This window comes from Ascaphus truei (assembly GCF_040206685.1).
Source record: "Ascaphus truei isolate aAscTru1 chromosome 16 unlocalized genomic scaffold, aAscTru1.hap1 SUPER_16_unloc_1, whole genome shotgun sequence".
In the NCBI taxonomy this organism is placed as follows: domain Eukaryota; kingdom Metazoa; phylum Chordata; class Amphibia; order Anura; family Ascaphidae; genus Ascaphus; species Ascaphus truei.
The window spans coordinates 91556-111279 of NW_027453855.1; the positions used below are offsets into that span (position 1 = coordinate 91556).

At 50.3% G+C, this 19724-nt stretch overlaps 1 protein-coding gene across 1 annotated transcript in view; it reads right to left on the reverse strand.

Annotated features, from left to right (window-relative positions):
• Nucleotides 1-2254: 2254 nt before the first annotated feature.
• ZMYM3 (zinc finger MYM-type containing 3) overlaps nucleotides 2255-19724 on the reverse strand; it is a 50334-nt gene continuing 32864 nt past the window's right edge. Inside the window, exons 11-16 of the mRNA XM_075580842.1 lie at nucleotides 15594-15744; nucleotides 15207-15379; nucleotides 3371-3545; nucleotides 2940-2998; nucleotides 2624-2807; nucleotides 2255-2373 (exon numbers count right to left, since the gene is read on the reverse strand). Of these exons, the coding sequence (XP_075436957.1) occupies nucleotides 2643-2807; nucleotides 2940-2998; nucleotides 3371-3545; nucleotides 15207-15379; nucleotides 15594-15744 (723 nt within the window). The 3' untranslated portion in view covers nucleotides 2255-2373; nucleotides 2624-2642. The remainder of the gene's footprint in view (nucleotides 2374-2623; nucleotides 2808-2939; nucleotides 2999-3370; nucleotides 3546-15206; nucleotides 15380-15593; nucleotides 15745-19724) is intronic.

Genomic DNA, 19724 nt, shown 5'->3' on the forward strand with positions numbered 1-19724 from the left:
TGAAGACGGGGCGGGTGGGGGGGAGGGAAGAAGGGGCGGGTGGGGGGGAGGAAGAAGGGGCAGGCGGGGGGAGGGAAGAAGGGGCGGGGGGGAGGGAAGAAGGGGCGGGGGGGAGGGAAGAAGGGGCGGGGGGGAGGGAAGAAGGGGCGGGGGGGAGGGAAGAAGGGGCGGGGGGGAGGGAAGAAGGGGCGGGGGGGAGGGAAGAAGGGGCGGGGGGAGGGAAGAAGGGGCGGGGGGAGGGAAGAAAGGGCGGGGGGGAGGGAAGAAAGGGCGGGTGGGAGGGAAGAAAGGGCGGGGGGGAGGGAAGAAAAAGAAAGGGCGGGGGGGAGGGAAGAAAAAGAAAGGGCGGGGGGGAGGGAAGAAAAAGAAAGGGCGGGGGGGAGGAAGAAAAAGAAAGGGCGGGGGGGAGGGAAGAAAAGAAAGGGCGGGGGGGAGGGAAGAAAGGGCGGGGGGGAGGGAAGAAAGGGCGGGGGGGGAGGGAAGAAAGGGCGGGGGGGAGGGAAGAAAGGGCGGGGGGGAGGGAAGAAAGGGCGGGGGGGAGGGAAGAAAGGGCGGGGGGGAGGGAAGAAAGGGCGGGGGGGAGGGAAGAAGGGGGGGGGGGAGGGAAGAAGGGGCGGGGGGGGAGGGAAGAAGGGGCGGGGGGAGGGAAGAAGGGGCGGGGGGAGGGAAGAAGGGGCGGGGGGAGGGAAGAAGGGGCGGGGGGAGGGAAGAAGGGGCGGGGGGAGGGAAGAAGGGGCGGGGGGAGGGAAGAAGGGGCGGGGGGAGGGAAGAAGGGGCGGGGGAGGGAGGGAAGAAGGGGCGGGGGAGGGAGGGAAGAAGGTGCGGGGGGAGGGAGGGAAGAAGGTGCGGGGGAGGGAGGGAAGAAGGTGCGGGGGAGGGAGGGAAGAAGGTGCGGGGGGAGGGAAGAAGGTGCGGGGGAGGGAGGGAAGAAGGGGCGGGGGAGGGAGGGGAAGAAGGGGCGGGGAGGGAGGGGAAGAAGGGGCGGGGAGGGAGGGGAAGAAGGGGCGGGGGAGGGAGGGGAAGAAGGGGCGGGGGAGGGAGGGGAAGAAGGGGCGGGGGAGGGAGGGGAAGAGAAGACGGGGGAGGGGAAGAGAAGACGGGGGGAGGGGAAGAGAAGACGGGGAGGGGAAGAGAAGACGGGGGGAGGGGAAGAGAAGACAGGGGGGAGGGGAAGAGAAGACAGGGGGGAGGAAGAGAAGACGGGGGGAGAGGAAGAGAAGACGGGGGGAGGGGAAGAGAAGACGGGGGGAGGGGAAGAGAAGACGGGGGGAGGGGAAGAGAAGACGGCTGGGAGGAGAAGAGAAGACGGGGGAGGGGAAGAGAAGGCAGGGGGAGGGGAAGAGAAGGCAGGGGGAGGAGAAGAGAAGACGGGGGAGGGGAAGAGAAGACGGGGGAGGGGAAGAGAAGACGGGGGAGGGGAAGAGAAGACGGGGAGGGGAAGAGAAGACGGGGAGGGGAAGAGAAGACGGGGAGGGGAAGAGAAGGCAGGGGGAGGGGAAGAGAAGACGGGGGGAGGGGAAGAGAAGACAGGGGGGAGGGGGTGGAAAGGAAGACGGGGGAGGAAAAGAAGATGAGGAGGAAAGGAAGACTGGGAGGGGGAGGAAAGGAAGACTGGGAGGGGGAGGAAAGGAAGACTGGGAGGGGGAGGAAAGGAAGACCGGGATGAGGAGGAAAGGAAGACCGGGAGGGGGAGGAAAGGAAGATCGGGAGGGGGAGGAAAGGAAGACTGGGAGGGGGAGGAAAGGAAGACTGGGAGGGGGAGGAAAGGAAGACTAGGAGGGGGGAGGAAAGGAAGACTGGGAGGGGGAGGAAAGGAAGACTGGGAGGGAGAGGAAAGGAAGACTGGGAGGGGGAGGAAAGGAAGACTGGGAGGGGGAGGAAAGGAAGACTGGGAGGGGGAGGAAAGGAAGACTGGGAGGGGGAGGAAAGGAAGACTGGGAGGGGGAGGAAAGGAAGACTGGGATGAGGAGGAAAGGAAGACTGGGATGAGGAGGAAAGGAAGACCGGGATGAGGAGGAAAGGAAGACCGGGAGGGGGAGGAAAGGAAGACCGGGAGGGGGAGGAAAGGAAGACCGGGAGGGGGAGGAAAGGAAGACCGGGAGGGGGAGGAAAGGAAGACTGGGAGGGGGAGGAAAGGAAGACTGGGAGGGGGAGGAAAGGAAGACTGGGAGGGGGAGGAAAGGAAGACTGGGAGGGGGAGGAAAGGAAGACGGGGAGGGGGAGGAAAGGAAGACGGGGAGGGGGAGGAAGACTTACCGGGATAGGGATGGAGAGGGGAACAGGCACTTTCTGGGAGTATAAGTGCATGGGCACCGGCACAAATATGGGGGACTGGGATCGGCAGAACAATGACCTGCGGCTTCCAGTCCTCTTCTACAGCAGAGCAAGAAAGGACAGTGATGAGACCTGAACATTATTCACCAACACAGCGTTACCACTTTCCCTCTCCCCTCCCCCGCGATATCACCCATTTCCCCCTCCCCAACGCGGCGTCATCAATACCCCTTCTAAGTCACCAGGAGTCGTTGTCGTTCCCCTGCCCTTTAACGGTGCACTAGAAGCCTCCCAACCCAACAGTGTGTATTATGGGGCCCCCCTCACCCCCAAGACACACAGCGTGTACCTGTCCCTCCCCAGCTCTCTCACCCGTCTGACACTCCTTGCTCTTGGTCTCCACCCTGCAGGACACCCCACGGTTCTGCATTAGCGGTTTGCACATGGCAGCTTTGTTTTTGCGGGGTGTGGCGGGGTGTGGCGGTGGTGGGGGGGGCAGGAGACAGTTGTGCTGAGCGAGTTTTTGCGGGGGCCTAAAATAATTAATAGAATACATTAGGCAAAGCAGAGACGCACAGAATCCTGGGTCTGTCCCTTCTCCACACTCCCCCATGGCCTCTCCTTGGTTCCTCCCCACCCTGCCCCACTTCCCCCAATCCTCTTACCATGTTGGTCTCAGTTTTGTGCTGGACATTTGCTGATGTTTTGGATCCCGGTGTCTGACCTGTCGGTGAGTAGGAAACATTATCAAAAAGCAAAACTCTGGCCTCTTTTGACCCCCCCCCCCCTTTTTGTTTGCCCCAATTCCGCTAAGGCATCCCCCCTTTCGCTGATCCCCTGCCACGCTGGTCTCCCCCACCTTGTGCATTGGCATTTCCCCTATGATGCTCCAGCAACCCCCCTCCCCCTCTCCTTTTGCTCTGGTCTCCTCTCCCCCCTCTCCTTTTGCTCTGGTCTCCTCTCCCCCCTCTCCTTTTGCTCTGGCCTCCTCTTCCCACACACACCTTCGTCTCTGGCCTCTTTTCCCCCCTTCCCCTTTTGCTCTGGCCTCTGCCCTTCACCCCCTCCAGGCTCCTCCCTGTGTAAGGCTCTGTACCTTTCTTGCTGTATAGCAGGCTTTCTGGCCCTTTCTGTGTGTCCAGGTTGGGTTGGTTCTGTTGGTTGTAGAAACGTAACAGACACTGCTGATTGCAGAAATGTTTCATCTCCCCGCGCCAGTGAATGGTTTCCACCAACTTGCCCTGACGCTTGCAGGCGTGACACCGGGCTGCCTAAAAAGAGCGACACCGACAGGGTTAGTGTGACACTGTTCTACCTATTATTTTATGTTTGTATGGTGCCAACATATTCCACAGCGCAGAACAATCTGGGAGGCCAATAATATTGTATGACAAAGAGCACATATATGTTAAGACAACAGGAAGGAGGTCCCTGCCTCAAAGAGCTTACATTCTAGAGGGTGATACAAGGAAGTGTGTGAGTTTATTAACAAGGGTTTGGTAATCAACATCAGAATATACGGTTCTAGAATTAAAGTATAAGAAAGCCAGGGGAGTGTTGGATAGGTCTTCTTGAAAAAGTTTGTGTTTAAGAAACTTTTAAATGTGTGTGGTGGGGAGAACCTGATTGTGCGTGATCGAGAATGGTGTGCAGCCCGGAAAAAGTCTTGGAGGGGGGAGTGAGGAGATAACAAGGGTGGGGGGGGGGGGGGGGTGAGGAGGTAACAAGGGAGGGGGGGAGTAGGGAAGTAACAAGGGAGGGGGGAGTAGGGAAGTAACAAGGTAGGGGGGAGTAGGGAAGTAACAAGGTAGGGGGGAGTAGGGAAGTAACAATGGAGGGGGGAGTAGGGAAGTAACAAGGGAGGGGGGAGTAGGGAAGTAACAAGGTAGGGGGGAGTAGGGAAGTAACAAGGTAGGGGAGAGTAGGGAAGTAACAAGAGAGGGGGGAGTAGGGAAGTAACAAGGGAGGGGGGAGTAGGGAAGTAACAAGGGAGGGGGGAGTGAGGAGTTAATAAGGGTGGGGGGGGTGAGGAGGTAACAAGGGAGGGGGGAGTAGGGAAGTAACAAGGGAGGGGGGAGTAGGGAAGTAACAAGGTAGGGGGGAGTAGGGAAGTAACAAGGTAGGGGGGAGTAGGGAAGTAACAAGGGAGGGGGGAGTAGGGAAGTAACAAGAGAGGGGGGAGTAGGGAAGTAACAAGAGAGGGGGGAGTAGGGAAGTAACAAGAGAGGGGGGAGTAGGGAAGTAACAAGAGAGGGGGGAGTAGGGAAGTAACAAGAGAGGGGGGAGTAGGGAAGTAACAAAGGAGGGGGGAGTAGGGAAGTAACAAGGGAGGGAGAGTAGGGAAGTAACAAGGTAGGGGGGAGTAGGGAAGTAACAAGAGAGGGGGGAGTAGGGAAGTAACAAGGTAGGGGGGAGTAGGGAAGTAACAAGGTAGGGGGGAGTAGGGAAGTAACAAGGTAGGGGGGAGTAGGGAAGTAACAAGGGAGGGGGGAGTAGGGAAGTAACAAGAGAGGGGGAGTGAGGAGATAACAAGGGTGGGGGGGGGGGGTGAGGAGGTAACAAGGGAGGGGGGAGTAGGGAAGTAACAAGGGAGGGGGGAGTAGGGAAGTAACAAGGTAGGGGGGAGTAGGGAAGTAACAAGGTAGGGGGGAGTAGGGAAGTAACAAGGGAGGGGGGAGTAAGGAAGTAACAAGAGAGGGGGGAGTAGGGAAGTAACAAGAGAGGGGGGAGTAGGGAAGTAACAAGGTAGGGGGGAGTAGGGAAGTAACAACAGAGGGGGGAGTAGGGAAGTAACAAGAGAGGGGGGAGTAGGGAAGTAACAATGGAGGGGGGAGTAGGGAAGTAACAAGGGAGGGGGGAGTAGGGAAGTAACAAGGTAGGGGGGAGTAGGGAAGTAACAAGGTAGGGGAGAGTAGGGAAGTAACAAGAGAGGGGGGAGTAGGGAAGTAACAAGGGAGGGGGGAGTAGGGAAGTAACAAGGGAGGGGGGAGTAGGGAAGTAACAAGGGAGGGGGGAGTGAGGAGTTAATAAGGGAGGGTTGAAGTGAGGAGGTAATAAAGGGGGGGGGAGTGAGGAAGTAATAATGGAGGCACAGAGAGACTTAGATCAGGACCAGGAGAGCACTTGCAAATTAGGTCAGAGATGTAGAGAGGAGCAGTGTTCTGTATAACCTTGAGCACAAGGATCTTGAATGTGACTGTCCAGGTCGCGGGAAGTGCAAATGCTGTATCCAAAAATATATAAAAACACACACAATAGTGCAATATGTCTGATTACCAGAAAAAATAAACAGGACTTGGAAGGGAATATATATATATTCCCCACTATCACTAGCAAATCCCAAATTCGTGGCCAGCAGCCTCTCTGAAGTGCTGAAAAACTCTGTGTTTCATGATACTCCTGATGAAACCGCCAGCGATAGAGTTTTTCAGCACTTGAGAAAGGACGACACCAGTGCAGCAATTTTGGTGGATTGTTCCATGAGGAAGGGACATATTTTACAAATATTACAGAGGTGGGAACATGATTTGTAGATGTACTAAATGTGTGGGATGGAGAGGGAGAAATCAAGAATGACACCTAGGCAACTAGCTTGGGGTATGTTGGAAGGGACCATTTCATGTTACAGTTGGAACCACAGCTTGAAGCACCTTCCCACTAAACCTTGCATTCGCAGATTATTGAACATCTAGTCGGTAATGTTTAGCAACGGTGTGTAACGAAGACCATGTCGCTGCTTTACAAATGTCCTGAGGACAGGCCTGGGCCGTCTCCACCCAGGAAGCTGCCATTGCTATACTGTAGTAGAATGAGCCTTCAAACCTACAGGAGGAATTACTCCTGTTGACTCATAGGCTTCATTAATAGCGCCTTTGATCCATCTGGAAATAGAGGCAACAGATGCTGCCTGACCTTTCCTGGGTCTATCACCACAGCACAAATAACCTACAGATTTTCCTAATACTATCCCTCCTTTGCACATATGTCGTTCGAGCCCCAACTACATCTAGACTGTGCCACTGATGTTCCCCAAAACAAGTTGGATTAGGACAAAATTAGGGAAACACAATTTCCTACTTGATATGAAAATCTAACAACTTCAGTTGAAAATGTGGAACAATCCTGAACACACTTATCCTAATGTAGCTAAAAGAATCGCTCACGGCAGGCTAGTCTGGCTTTCTCTAATCCTACGCGCTGTTGCAAGTGCTATAAGGAAAACTGCTTTCATTGTGAGTTACTTCATAGAAAGCTCGAGAACCAGTTCAAATGTGGATGAAGCAAGATGCTCCAGCACCAGATTTAAATCCAACGGAGGAACAGGAACCCCGATTGTGTGTCTAATGCTAGACATGGCTCTCATAAATCTAGCGAATATATGATCCAAGGCAAATCTGATGATAAAATGAGCCTAATGCAGAAACTTGGACTAAGATCCTGGTTTCAAACCCTTTTTAAATCCTTGCTGAAGTAAAGTCCAGTGTACTAGAAATTTCCAGCTGGAAAGGTTCCACCTTAGTTTACACCAGGGGTAAGCAAACGGGGGGTGGGGGGGGGGAGGGAGAGGGGTGAGATTTTCCAGAGGGCGGGGGTGAGATTTTCCAGGGGGCGGGGGTTCGCGGTGCTTAGAGGCCCAGCGCTCTTCCCCACATTTAAATTAAATGCAGGGGGAGTGCGCGAGGCTTCAAACTCCCTCTTACCTGCTCAGTCGGCTTCTGGCAACACGTCGCCATGACAACGTGATGTCACATGACGTTCATAGTTACATAGTAGATGAGGTTGAAAAAAAGACATGCGTCCATCAAGTTCAAGCTATACGCCAAATGACGCTGCCGATGCCAGAGAGAAGGTAAGAAGGGGGCACAAAGATGAAAAATTGTGTACCTGTTTTACACCATAGTATACATGTCCTCCAGATTCGGTAATAGATTTTAGAAGTTACATTTTCTGGAACACATAAGGCCGAGTCCACGCTGCCGCTGAGCTCGCTCATCCTTGAGCGGTGACGTCACCAGCTCTCCAAGCATGAGCAATAAATAGGCTGTCCTGCAACTTTTTAGAGCAGGAGCAGGGGGGCGTGGCTATTAGGGGAGGGGGCATGTAATTGGCTGAATAGGGGCTGTGTGTGTGTCTGTCCATTTTCTCTCCCCCCCCTTCTCTCCTTCCCCCCTCACTTTGTTTGCCCCCCCACACCACAACACTTTGTTTGCCCTCCCCCACACCACACCAGTCCATTTTGCCCCCCCCCCCTGCACCAGTCCGTTTTGCCCCCCCCCCACACCAGTCCATTTCCCCCCCCCCCACACCAGTCCGTTTCCCCCCCCCCCCACACAACACCAGTCCGTTTCCCCCTCCCCCCCCCTTCTACTTCTCTCAGCTAGAAATTCCCTGTTTGTGCTTGGTGTAGTGACAGGGCATTACAACACGCCCTCTCTCTTCCCATTGGTCAGAGCAGGGTCATGTGACCCTGCTCGGAGCCTGAAAGTATCTCTCCAGTGTCCATGAGCGCCCACGCACAGCGCAAACGTGAACGGGAGGATTCCCATTCACAGAGGTAAGCGTGCTAAGCGCAAAGCGCATAGCGAGCTCAGCGCCAGCGGGGACTCAGCCTAAGAGTTGATATAACTACAGTGGAGAATCCCTGCGCTCTCAATGACATCCTTTCAAAGTTCCACGCAGTCCGCTGCAAAAATTGAGGATTAGGGAAACAAACCGGAGCTTGAATCAACAATGTCAGAGATATCGGAAGAACCCGTGGCTCCTGTAGTGATAAGGTTAAGTCTGCAAGCCATGTTCTTCTAGGCAAATAAGTGGGCTATTAGAAGAACTCTAGCTTTGTCTCTCAGTCTTGTTCCTCACCCACTGTAGAAGAGGGAATGGAGGGAAAATGTAGCAGATTAAAGTCCAAAGTGATTGAGAATGCATCTCTGGTCATGGCCCTCAGAAGGTGACATTTTGCCACGTACGTTTGCACCTTCTTGTTGACTTCTGATGCCATAAACTCTACCTTCGGTTGACCCCATTTTCATACTAACTGATCGAACAGTTCCTGGTTCAGCGCCCCCTATCCTGGGTATATTGGACACCTGCTAAATCTGCTTCGTAATTTAGGCCTCTCCATGTGCAGGATTCTGGAGGTTCTTCGAGAACAAATTTATATATGCTACTGCTGTAAGGTTGTCGGACAGAATCCTTAATGGGGAATGGCTCAATGTAATCTGAAGACCTTGTATGACATCAAATATGGCTCGAACTTCCAAAACGTTGATCAGAAGAAGTTTCCTTTCCTGAAATGACCAGAGATTCCGTGGATCATATAATCCTGACAAGTCATCCTAAGAGGCTTGTGTCCGTCTTTAATATGGTCCACATCGGAGGAATCAATAACCTTTCTTTTTGCTAAATTTTTGATTGAGGTCCATCAATGCAAAATCTTGTGCCTGATAACAGGAGTCTGGAATTTATCTTGGGATTCCAATGCTCCCCTAAAGTGAAAAAGTTTCTCTGCAGTGGTGGTGAAAATGTGGTGCAGGGAACTACATCTGTGACCGAGCCGAGATGACCTATCCAATGCATGATTTGTGCCTTTGATGATTCAGAGATGTCTGAAGAATTGGACCCCCCAATATTCCTGTGAATCTTTGGGATAGGTAGTGACAGCAGGCCTTCTTGTGCATTTAACACAACTCCTAGAAACTGAAGGCTGGCATGAGCCTGCTTTTCCTTAGATTATTACAGTACATTGTGAACTGTACGTATATGATCTATGGCAACCTAGTCTCATGGGGCTTTGATCAGCCAATCGTCCAAATATGGCACCATGAAAATGCCTTCTCTTACCGCTGCCATGGCTATCATGACCTTCGTGAAGGTTCTGGGTGCTGAACCCAGTTCAAATGGAAGACCCGTAAACTGGTAGTGACAGACGTTTAAACAAAATCTCAGGAACTGGCGGTGTTATTCTTTTATTGGAATATGGAGATAAGCATCTTTTAGGTCTATTGAGGCCAAATATTCTCCTTTCTCCATCACCGATATGACAGCCCTTAAAGATTCCATCTTGGAGTGGCATATGTTCAAAAGTATCAACTTCCTTCAGATTTAGGGCTTCTCTGAATCCACCAGATGCTTTCAGCACTAGAAACAGAAGCGGAAAAAAAAACAAAAAAACCCAAACCTTTGGTCTTTCTGAAACTGCAGTACTGGCGGAATCGTAGCATTGGCCAGCAGATCTTGAACTGCACGATTTAAGTCTTGATTCTTATCCAGATTGTTTGATAGATGCGATGCTCTGAAATGATGACCTGGTATCTTCAGGAACTCCAAGGAATATCCTTGAGCTAGATTCTGTAGAATCCAGAAATCCACTGTTGTCTGGGACCAGTGTGGCGAAAATGGGGGTAATAAGCGCATTAATAAAGGCAGTGTGCTCGGCTGGTTACCCCTATTTTGTATTGGGGATGAAGGGGTTAATTTTTCATGCACTGTACATGTCTTATTTTTCCCTCTGCCCCTTATTGTCCCCATTTTGCAGGATTGTATGTGCTTGCAGTATAGTACATCCCAAGCACACACATATGAAAAATATAATTGTGAAATAAGGGGACCAGGTATGATCAATAAAGTGTATTTTTGCTGCAGGTTTTAAGAGACAAGCAGGATGAGGTTTTTTTTTCTCCTGTCATTAAAATGCACACAAGAACCAAATGTTTTGACACCTATAAGCTGGGTCACTTGCCTATGTAAGCTTCAAAGCTAGCCTGCTGGGCCCAAGCCTGTAAGTCTCTCTGGAAGTTGCATATCAAAAGACCCAGAGTAAGGGGGGTGTGAATTGGCCAGATGGATGCTAAATAGGAAATCCTGGTGACCATTTGTGCTGGCTCACACCCTGAGTTTCCCCCTTCCAGCCTGAGAGGGGCCAGGTACGGAGGGGAGTGCACCTATGCTAAGTAGTCAAGATGGCGTTGTCGCACATGCTCTGTGTGAAGAGGAAATCCCTAGTGCCCACTCTCCAAACTGTGGGCAAGTAGGTGATTGGGGAATTATTACGTTCCCACGAGGGGGATTGGGTGGGTATGTTAGCGATAGGCTTCCAAATCTTATATACATTCCACCCAGGCTATTCCCATTGTCTTTCGTTTTTCACTCTACCAGGTGAACGGATTTCCAACACGCTTCTCATAGCAGAGAAGAGCAGCAGCACATTCCTGGAACGCAAACAGTCTTATTACATCGGAACCAAGGACAAAACTCTGCGTTAGGACACTGTGGTTGCTGGGGGTTATTTGATTAACCCCAACGGACCAGAAAAGACTTTGAACATTCACAGAAGGGTTGGGCTGGCAATTTATGCCCTTGCAAAAGGACTACATTTTAAAAGACAATCTTCTGGTGCTTTGCCCCTTTCTGGACATTATCCCCTGTTCCTATACCAGTAAGTGTAATTATTAATTCTGCAGTTGTCGTGTGTTTGCCTATCAAGGGAATAAATCTCAGTTTATTTTGCTCAACTTGTTCTGCTCAATTGGGATCCACAAAATATAAATGCATTAATAAGTGCGTCCATCGTGACAACCAGCAATCCAGAAACCTAGTTAGTCTACTGGAAGTTTATCTAGGGCCGAGGTGGGGAACCTTGTAGTCAATAGCCACAAGTGGCTAATTGGCCATCAGAGTGTGGTTAACTCGAGTTTAAAAAAAAATGTGACCTAGATCTGATAAAACTAGCTTCTATTACAATGGATGGTGCACCAGCAATGATAGGAAGAAGATCGGGATTGGTTTCTCGTTTGAAGCAGCATTTGAGTGAGAATGGTGTGAAAAACATGTCGCCCTTCCATTGCATTCTGCATCAGAATTTGTGTGCTCAGATGCTCGGAACCAACACGTTGAAAACGTTGATGGGCATGGTTGTGAAAATTGTGAATTACATCCGAAGTGGAAGTTACCTCATCCATCGACAGTTTGTTGAGGCGTTGAACGAACGCGGTGATTGTGATTTCGAGGATCTTACCGACTATGCAAATGTGAGATGGTTGAGCTGAGGAAAAGTTCTGGAATGGTTTACCTATTTCCTGCCTCAAATTAAAGATTTTCTTGTTGAGAAAGTGGCTAGAAAACTTTTGTCACATTGAGAACACTTGATGGCAGTGTGATTTACATTTTATGTGAGATATCATGGCTCACTTAAATGAATTAAACGTGAAGCTGCAGGGAAAGGTTGAAGTAATATGTGAGCTGGAACAACATATTCAAGAATTCAAGTCAAAACTGAACCTCATTCTGGTACAAACTCAGGACTATTTGGCCCATTTTGCAAACCTGACTATATTTCTAGAAAAAAAATGAGGAGTGTGGTCTACTCTACGTGAAACGGCAACTCTACGTAAACTGGATAAAAAACCTGTCCCAGAAATGATTCACGTTTTTCTGATTTCAATTACTTCAAATTGGCATTTAAATTCTTGCGTGATCCATTACACTTTGATAATACAAATTCAAGCAAAGAAATTTCCACCTTTCTGTCTTTGGACAAGTGCATCTTGAAATGATTTGCTTTCTCTTCAGTTTGGAACACTTGAAAATGTACCCGAATTCTTCAGTTACAGATATGTGAAAATCTATTCTGACTGACAACGATCTCCCAACTTTGAAAACGGGCATTTCAAAATTATTGTCCATGTTTGGGTCAACGTGGGTGTGTGAATCGACGTTCTCTACGATTCATCAAGAAAAAATACAGGTCTCTAATTGTTTATGTCAGTTTGGTGGCGGAGATAAGATGCGCATTGGGGGCAGATATCCAGCCAATGTTTATGCAACTTCTCAGAAAAAAGTATTGTCACATTTTGCATTAAATTGTCTTATATTTTCAATTTGAAGAATTTATCATTTGCGTTTGAGGCCGTTGTAACCGAGTAGTCAAAGTGTACATGTTTTGAATAAACTTGTTCAAACAGTGTGTGGTTGTGTTAAATGTTCGATTGAGCAACCTAATGTCTCAGTTTTTACATGGTGTGGCTATTTTCACTTCTCATTCGCTACACCTGTGGCTACATTGAAAAATAGGTTGCCCACCTAGGATCTAGGGCAATCCCGACCCAGAGTGTAGTTGGGGTGGAAACCGCTTCAGATTATAGGCTCTTTCTGGTTCATAGGATCTTGTCTCCTGAAAACTCGTAGTATACACAGGGGGCACCTCGCTACACCAAACAAACAAACATGAAGCTTGAAAATAATCTACCTGTGCAAGGGAGAAACCACAATATGAACACACAAATAATCAGCTATGATTATATAACGCCCCCTATAAATGCACGCTGGGTAGGGGCAGTTTCTGTTTACCTACAGTTGTGCCTTTTGAACATTACTTGTTCAGTCTCGTTCCGTGCCTCCACACATTTGGGGATTTTAGTCCATGCATTCTTGTGCATTTTTATGGTGTCTCGTCATTTTTATAGTATTTATTAAAGTATTTTTTATTTTTATTTGAGTGGGGCCTTTTGCGGTTTACCCTATTTAGGGAATAGGTTATTTAGTGGCCTTTTATGAGATGACAATATATTCATTTTATCACCTACCCAGCGTGCATTTATAGGGGGCTTTATATAATCACAGCTGATTATTTGTGTGTTCATCTCCTGAAAACTCGTCCTGGTAGTCTGACAAAGGAGGAAGGTCAAACTCTTCTCTCATGGGGCAGAAAGTGACCTTTTCTCCAGTCATTTTAGAGATTATATTGTCTAATGTTCCACTCAGAGGTATGAATCTGCAAAATGCAACAAAACTAGCTTACTTTTAGACAAGGCAATACAGGACTAGGTTTAAGCCATAATGCTCTTTTTACAGCTATGGAACATGCTGACGACCTTGCCACTAGTCGAATGATGTCCATTGAGGAATCACAAAAAAAAATGAATCATACATAGTTACATAGTAGAGGAGGTTCAAGAGAGACATACTGTATGTCCATCAAGTTCAACCTATGCTAAATTTAGACAGATACTTTATCCTATATTTGTAATTGCAGTATATTGATCCAGAGGAAGACCCCAGTGAAATATCATCCAATGAAATCTCAAAAGGGGAAAATAAATTCCTTCCTGACTCTAAGAATTGGCAATCGGATTACTCCCTGGATCAACATCCTTCCCATGTTCACTTATTTGGTATATCCCTGTATACCGTTGCTTTCAAAAAAGGTGTCCAACCTTTTTAAACATATCTATTGTATCTGCCATCACAGTCTCCATGGGTAATGAATTCCACATTCTATCTGCCCTTACTGTACAGAACCGTTTCCTTTGTTGCTGGTGAAATCTCCTTTCCTCCAACCTTAAGGGATGGCCCCGAGTCCTTTGTACTGCACGTGGGATGAATAGTTCTTTTGAAAACTCCTCGTATTGTCCCTGAATAGATTTGTATATAGTTATATCCCCCCTTAGAAGCCTCTTTTCTAATGTAAATAAATCTAATTTAGCTAGCCTCTCCTCATACGTCAGACTGTCCATCCTCTTTATTAATTTGGTGGCTCTTCTCTGCACTCTCTCTGTTCCAAACAGTATTCTACCATTCTCTTTTTTCCCTCTTCCGGTGAACTGTGGATCGATTGCTCCTGGAACCATTCTTTTCTACGAACTTTAAAACAGACTGTCAGGAAACCTGGCAACACCCTTCCCTCAGCCAAGGTAGGACCAGAATAACTGACCTGAGATGGGAGGTTGGAGTGTGCAGGTTGTAGAGGGGGGTGGGGAGAGAAGATAGAAGACTTCCTCTTCAGTAACAGGAAGCAGTGGAGGATTGCTTTGTAAGCATGGTGGGAAGTGTTTTGTGTAGATGGGGCTGGACAAATGCAATGTTGTGAAAAATAGCATCAACTATCTTTAAAATGGTCAGCCATAACAGAAGTACAGTGACCTGCCGTGGGTGGTCAAAGGAGAGAGTTGAAAGTGAAAAACAAGATATGAGGGAGTAGAAGTCAGTGTTTAGAAATGGAAAGGGCAACTTTATAAGCAGTGTCACCGACAGTGACAAGAGACCCTGTGCAGCCTAAAGACTGACAGCAGTGACAGCCAGTGAGCGTGACACCAACAGATTAACAAAGTGTATATCAATGACTCTTCAGCTCTTTTACTACTGGTCTCGCTCTTTAGGGAGCATTGTCCCTCTTGGTGCAGTGTCATGCTCTGACTGTCAGCGACAGACAGTGGCACAATACGCATAGAGTGTGACAGACACCAACAGAAAGAGACTGTCTGACAGCTTGCCTGAGCATACGAGTTGTACACAAGATAGTAGCGAGCACCGTTCACCCAATATTTAATCACTAACAATTTGTTTTCACCATATCACAGTGCACATCTAGGTAGCGCCCCAGTGTCCTCACTTTCGTGAGCATATGAGTGTGTGAAAGAGGAGAGGAAGGGTTAAAATGATAGATTGAAGAGAGGGTTACTAAATACTAGTGGCAACCCAGAACAAACGCCGTTCTTCTACCCCACAGTACCAGCCCAACCACCCTCCCCTACCCCACAGTACCAGCCCAACCACCCCACAGTACCAGCCCAACCAACCCACAGTACCAGCCCTACCACCCCACAGTACCAGCCCAACCACCCCACAGTACCAGCCCAACCACCTCCCACCCCACAGTACCAGCCCAACCACCCCACAGTACGTCCCACCCCCTCCTACCCCACAGTACCAGCCCAACCACCCCACAGTACCAGCCCAACCACCCCACAGTACCAGCCCAACCACCCCACAGTACCAGCCCAACCACCCCACAGTACGTCCCACCCCTTCTTCCCCCCAGTACCAGGCTTCCCCGCGCCCCACAGAGTACCACTCCTAGCCTGCCCTGTGGGTACCTCCTCCACCCCACAGTACCACACCTACCCTTCTATCTCTCCCCCACAGAGTACCAGCAGTACCTTGAAATACCAGAGCAGGTACTTGCTCTTGCAATCCTCACTGCAGAAGTCCCAGGTGCTCCCGTCCAGCTCCTCAGTGACCGCTCGCTGGCAGGTCTGGGAACAGTATGTGCAGGTGATGCAGCACAGACCCAGGTTCTTGGTAAAGTCCTGTTTGTACAGTAGCACACACCCTGCATGCGGAAGAGAGGGGTACATTACCGGACTACCCAACTTATCACTGGCATCACCACTCCCTCTAGAACAGTCCTGTACCTATCACTTGTCTATTATAGGGACGCTCCCCCTATAACTGACCTGTACCAGTCACTCCAATTACAGGGACCACTCCCCCTATAACTGTCCTGTACCCATCACTCCTGTTACAGGACCCTTCCTCCTTGTTACCTTCACTACAGAAGTTTTTCTCCACCCCGGAGAAGCGAATCTTTTCGTGAAGTAGCTTTTCTTGCTTGCAGTACTCGCACTGAGACACCACCCCGTGCAGGCGCTTGTAATCCTCACAGCAATCCTTACAGCAGAACTGGTATACATGGTCCTGACAGAGGCAGAACCACACAGGTATAGGTGACTAGTGACGCCTACCCTGTGCACTGCACAGACCCTGTGACACTCACATACTGCCCCTTACACAAATCTGTGACACACACACAACTTACTCAAACGTGGTACACTGCTCCGAGACGTGTCACACACACACACACACCTCTTCCTGAGACGTGACACACACACCTCTTCCTGAGACATGTCAAACACACCTCTTCCTGAGACGTGTCACACACACACACCTATTCCTGAGACATGTCACACACACACACACACCTCTTCTTGAGACGTCACACACACACACACACACCTCATCCTGAGACGTGTCACACACACACACACACACACACACCTCTTCCTGAGACGTCTCACACACACACCCACCTCTTCCTGAGATGTGTCACACACACACACCTCTCTTCTTGAGACGTATCACACACAGACACAAACCTCTCTTCTTGAGACGTGTCACACACACACACCTCTTCCTGAGACATGTCACCCACACACACCTCTTCCTGAGACGTGTCACACACACACCCAACTCTTCCTGAGACGTGTCACACACCTCTTCCTGAGAAGTGTCACACACACCTCTTCCTGAGACGTGTCACACACACACACACACCTCTTCCTGAGACGTGTCACACACACACACCTCTTCCTGAGACGTGTCACACACACACACACACCTCTTCCTGAGACGTGTCACACACACACACCTCTTCCTGAGACGTGTCACACACACACCTCTTCCTGAGAAGTGTCACACACACACCTCTTCCGGAGACGTGTCACACACACACACCTCTTCCTGAGACGTGTCACACACACACACACACACACACACACACCTCTTCCTGACACGTGTCACACACACACCAAACGCTTCCTGAGACGTGTCACACACACCTCTTCCTGAGACGTGTCACACACACCTCTTCCTGAGACGTGACACACACACACCTCTTCCTGAGACGTCACACACCTTTTCCTGAGACGTGTAACACACACACACACACCTCTTCCCGAGACGTCTCACACACACACACACACCTCTTCCTGAGACGTGTCTCACACACACACCTCTTCCTGAGACGTCACACACCTATTCCTGAGACGTGTAACACACACACACACACTCACCTCTTCCTGAGACGTCACACACACACTTCTTCCTGAGACGTGTCACACACACACACACACACACACACACCTCTTCCTGAGACGTGTGTCACACACACACCTCTTCCTGAGACGTGTCTCACACACACACACACCTCTTCCTGAGACGTGTCACACACACCTCTTCCTGAGACGTGTCACACACACACACCTCTTCCTGAGACGTGTCACACACACACACCTCTTCCTGAGACGTGTCACACACACACACCTCTTCCTGAGACGTGTCACACACACACCTCTTCCTGAGACGTCACACACCTTTTCCTGAGACGTGTAACACACACACACACACACCTCTTCCCGAGACGTCTCACACACACACACCTCTTCCTGAGACGTGTCTCACACACACACACCTCTTCCTGAGACGTCACACACCTATTCCTGAGACGTGTAACACACACACACACACACTCACCTATTCCTGAGACGTCACACACACACTTCTTCCTGAGACGTGTCACACACACACACACACACACACACACCTCTTCCTGAGACGTGTGTCACACACACACACCTCTTCCTGAGACGTGTCACACACACACCTCTTCCTGAGACGTGTCACACACACACACCTCTTCCTGAGACGTGTCACACACACACACACACCTCTTCCTGAGACGTGTCACACACACACCTCTTCCTGAGACGTGTCACACACCTCTTCCTGAGACGTGTCACACACACACCTCTTCCTGAGACGTGTCACACACACCTCTTCCTGAGACGTCACACACACACACCTCTTCCTGAGACGTGTCACACACCTCTTCCTGAGACGTGTCACACACACACCTCTTCCTGAGACGTGTAACACACACACACACACCTCTTCCTGAGACGTCACACACACACACTTCTTCCTGAGACGTGTCACACACACACACACCTCTTCCTGAGACGTGTGTCACACACACACACCTCTTCCTGAGACGTGTGTCACACACACCTCTTTCCGAGACGTGTCACACACACACACCTCTTCCTGAGACGTGTCACACACACACACCTCTTCCTGAGACGTGTCACACACCTCTTCCTGAGACGTGTCACACACACCTCTTCCTGAGACGTGTAACACACACACACTCACCTCTTCCTGAGACGTCACACACACACACCTCTTCCTGAGACGTGCGTCACACACACACACCTCTTCCTGAGACGTGTCACACACACACACCTCTTCCTGAGACGTGTCACACACCCCTCTTCCTGAGACGTGTCACACACACACCTCTTCCTGAGACGTGTCACACACACACACCTCTTCCTGAGACGTCTCACACACACACCCACCTCTTCCTGAGATGTGTCACACACACACCTCTCTTCTTGAGACGTATCACACACAGACACAAACCTCTCTTCTTGAGACGTGTCACACACACACATACACACCTCTTCCTGAGACGTGTCACACACACACACCTCTTCCTGAGACATGTCACCCACACACACCTCTTCCTGAGACGTGTCACACACACACCCAACTCTTCCTGAGACGTGTCACACACCTCTTCCTGAGACGTGTCACACACACCTCTTCCCGAGACGTGTCACACACACACACACACACCTCTTCCTGAGACGTGTCACACACACACACCTCTTCCTGAGACGTGTCACACACACACCTCTTCCTGAGACGTGTCACACACACACGCCTCTTCCTGAGACGTGTCACACACACACACCTCTTCCTGAGACGTGTCACACACACACACACACACCTCTTCCTGAGACGTGTCACACACACACCAAACGCTTCCTGAGACGTGTCACACACACCTCTTCCTGAGATGTGTCACACACACCTCTTCCTGAGACGTGACACACACACCTCTTCCTGAGACGTCACACACCTTTTCCTGAGACGTGTCACACACACACTCACCTCTTCCTGAGACGTGTCTCACACACACACCTCTTCCTGAGACGTCACACACCTATTCCTGAGACGTGTAACACACACACACACTCACCTCTTCCTGAGACGTCACACACACACACTTCTTCCTGAGACGTGTCACACACACACACACCTCTTCCTGAGACGTGTCTCACACACACACACACCTCTTCCTGAGACGTGTCACACACACACCTCTTCCTGAGACGTGTCACACACACACACTCTTCCTGAGACGTGTCACACACACACCTCTTCCTGAGACGTGTCACACACACACACTCTTCCTGAGACGTGTCACACACACCTCTTCCTGAGACGTGTCACACACACCTCTTCCTGAGACGTGTCACACACACACACCTCTTCCTGAGACGTGTCACACACACACACCTCTTCCTGAGACGTGTCTCACACACACACCTCTTCCTGAGACGTGTCACACACACACACTCTTCCTGAGACGTGTCACACACACACCTCTTCCTGAGACGTGTCACACACACCTCTTCCTGAGACGTGTCACACACACCTCTTCCTGAGACGTGTCACACACACCTCTTCCTGAGACGTGTCTCACACACACACTCTTCCTGAGACGTGTCACACACACCTCTTCCTGAGACGTGTTACACACACCTCTTCCTGAGACGTGTCACACACACCTCTTCCTGAGACGTGTCACACACACCTCTTCCTGAGACGTGTCACACACACACCTCTTCCTGAGACGTGTCACACACACACCTCTTCCTGAGACGTGTCACACACACACCTCTTCCTGAGACGTGTCACACACACACCTCTTCCTGAGACGTGTCACACACACCTCTTCCTGAGACGTGTCACACACACCTCTTCCTGAGACG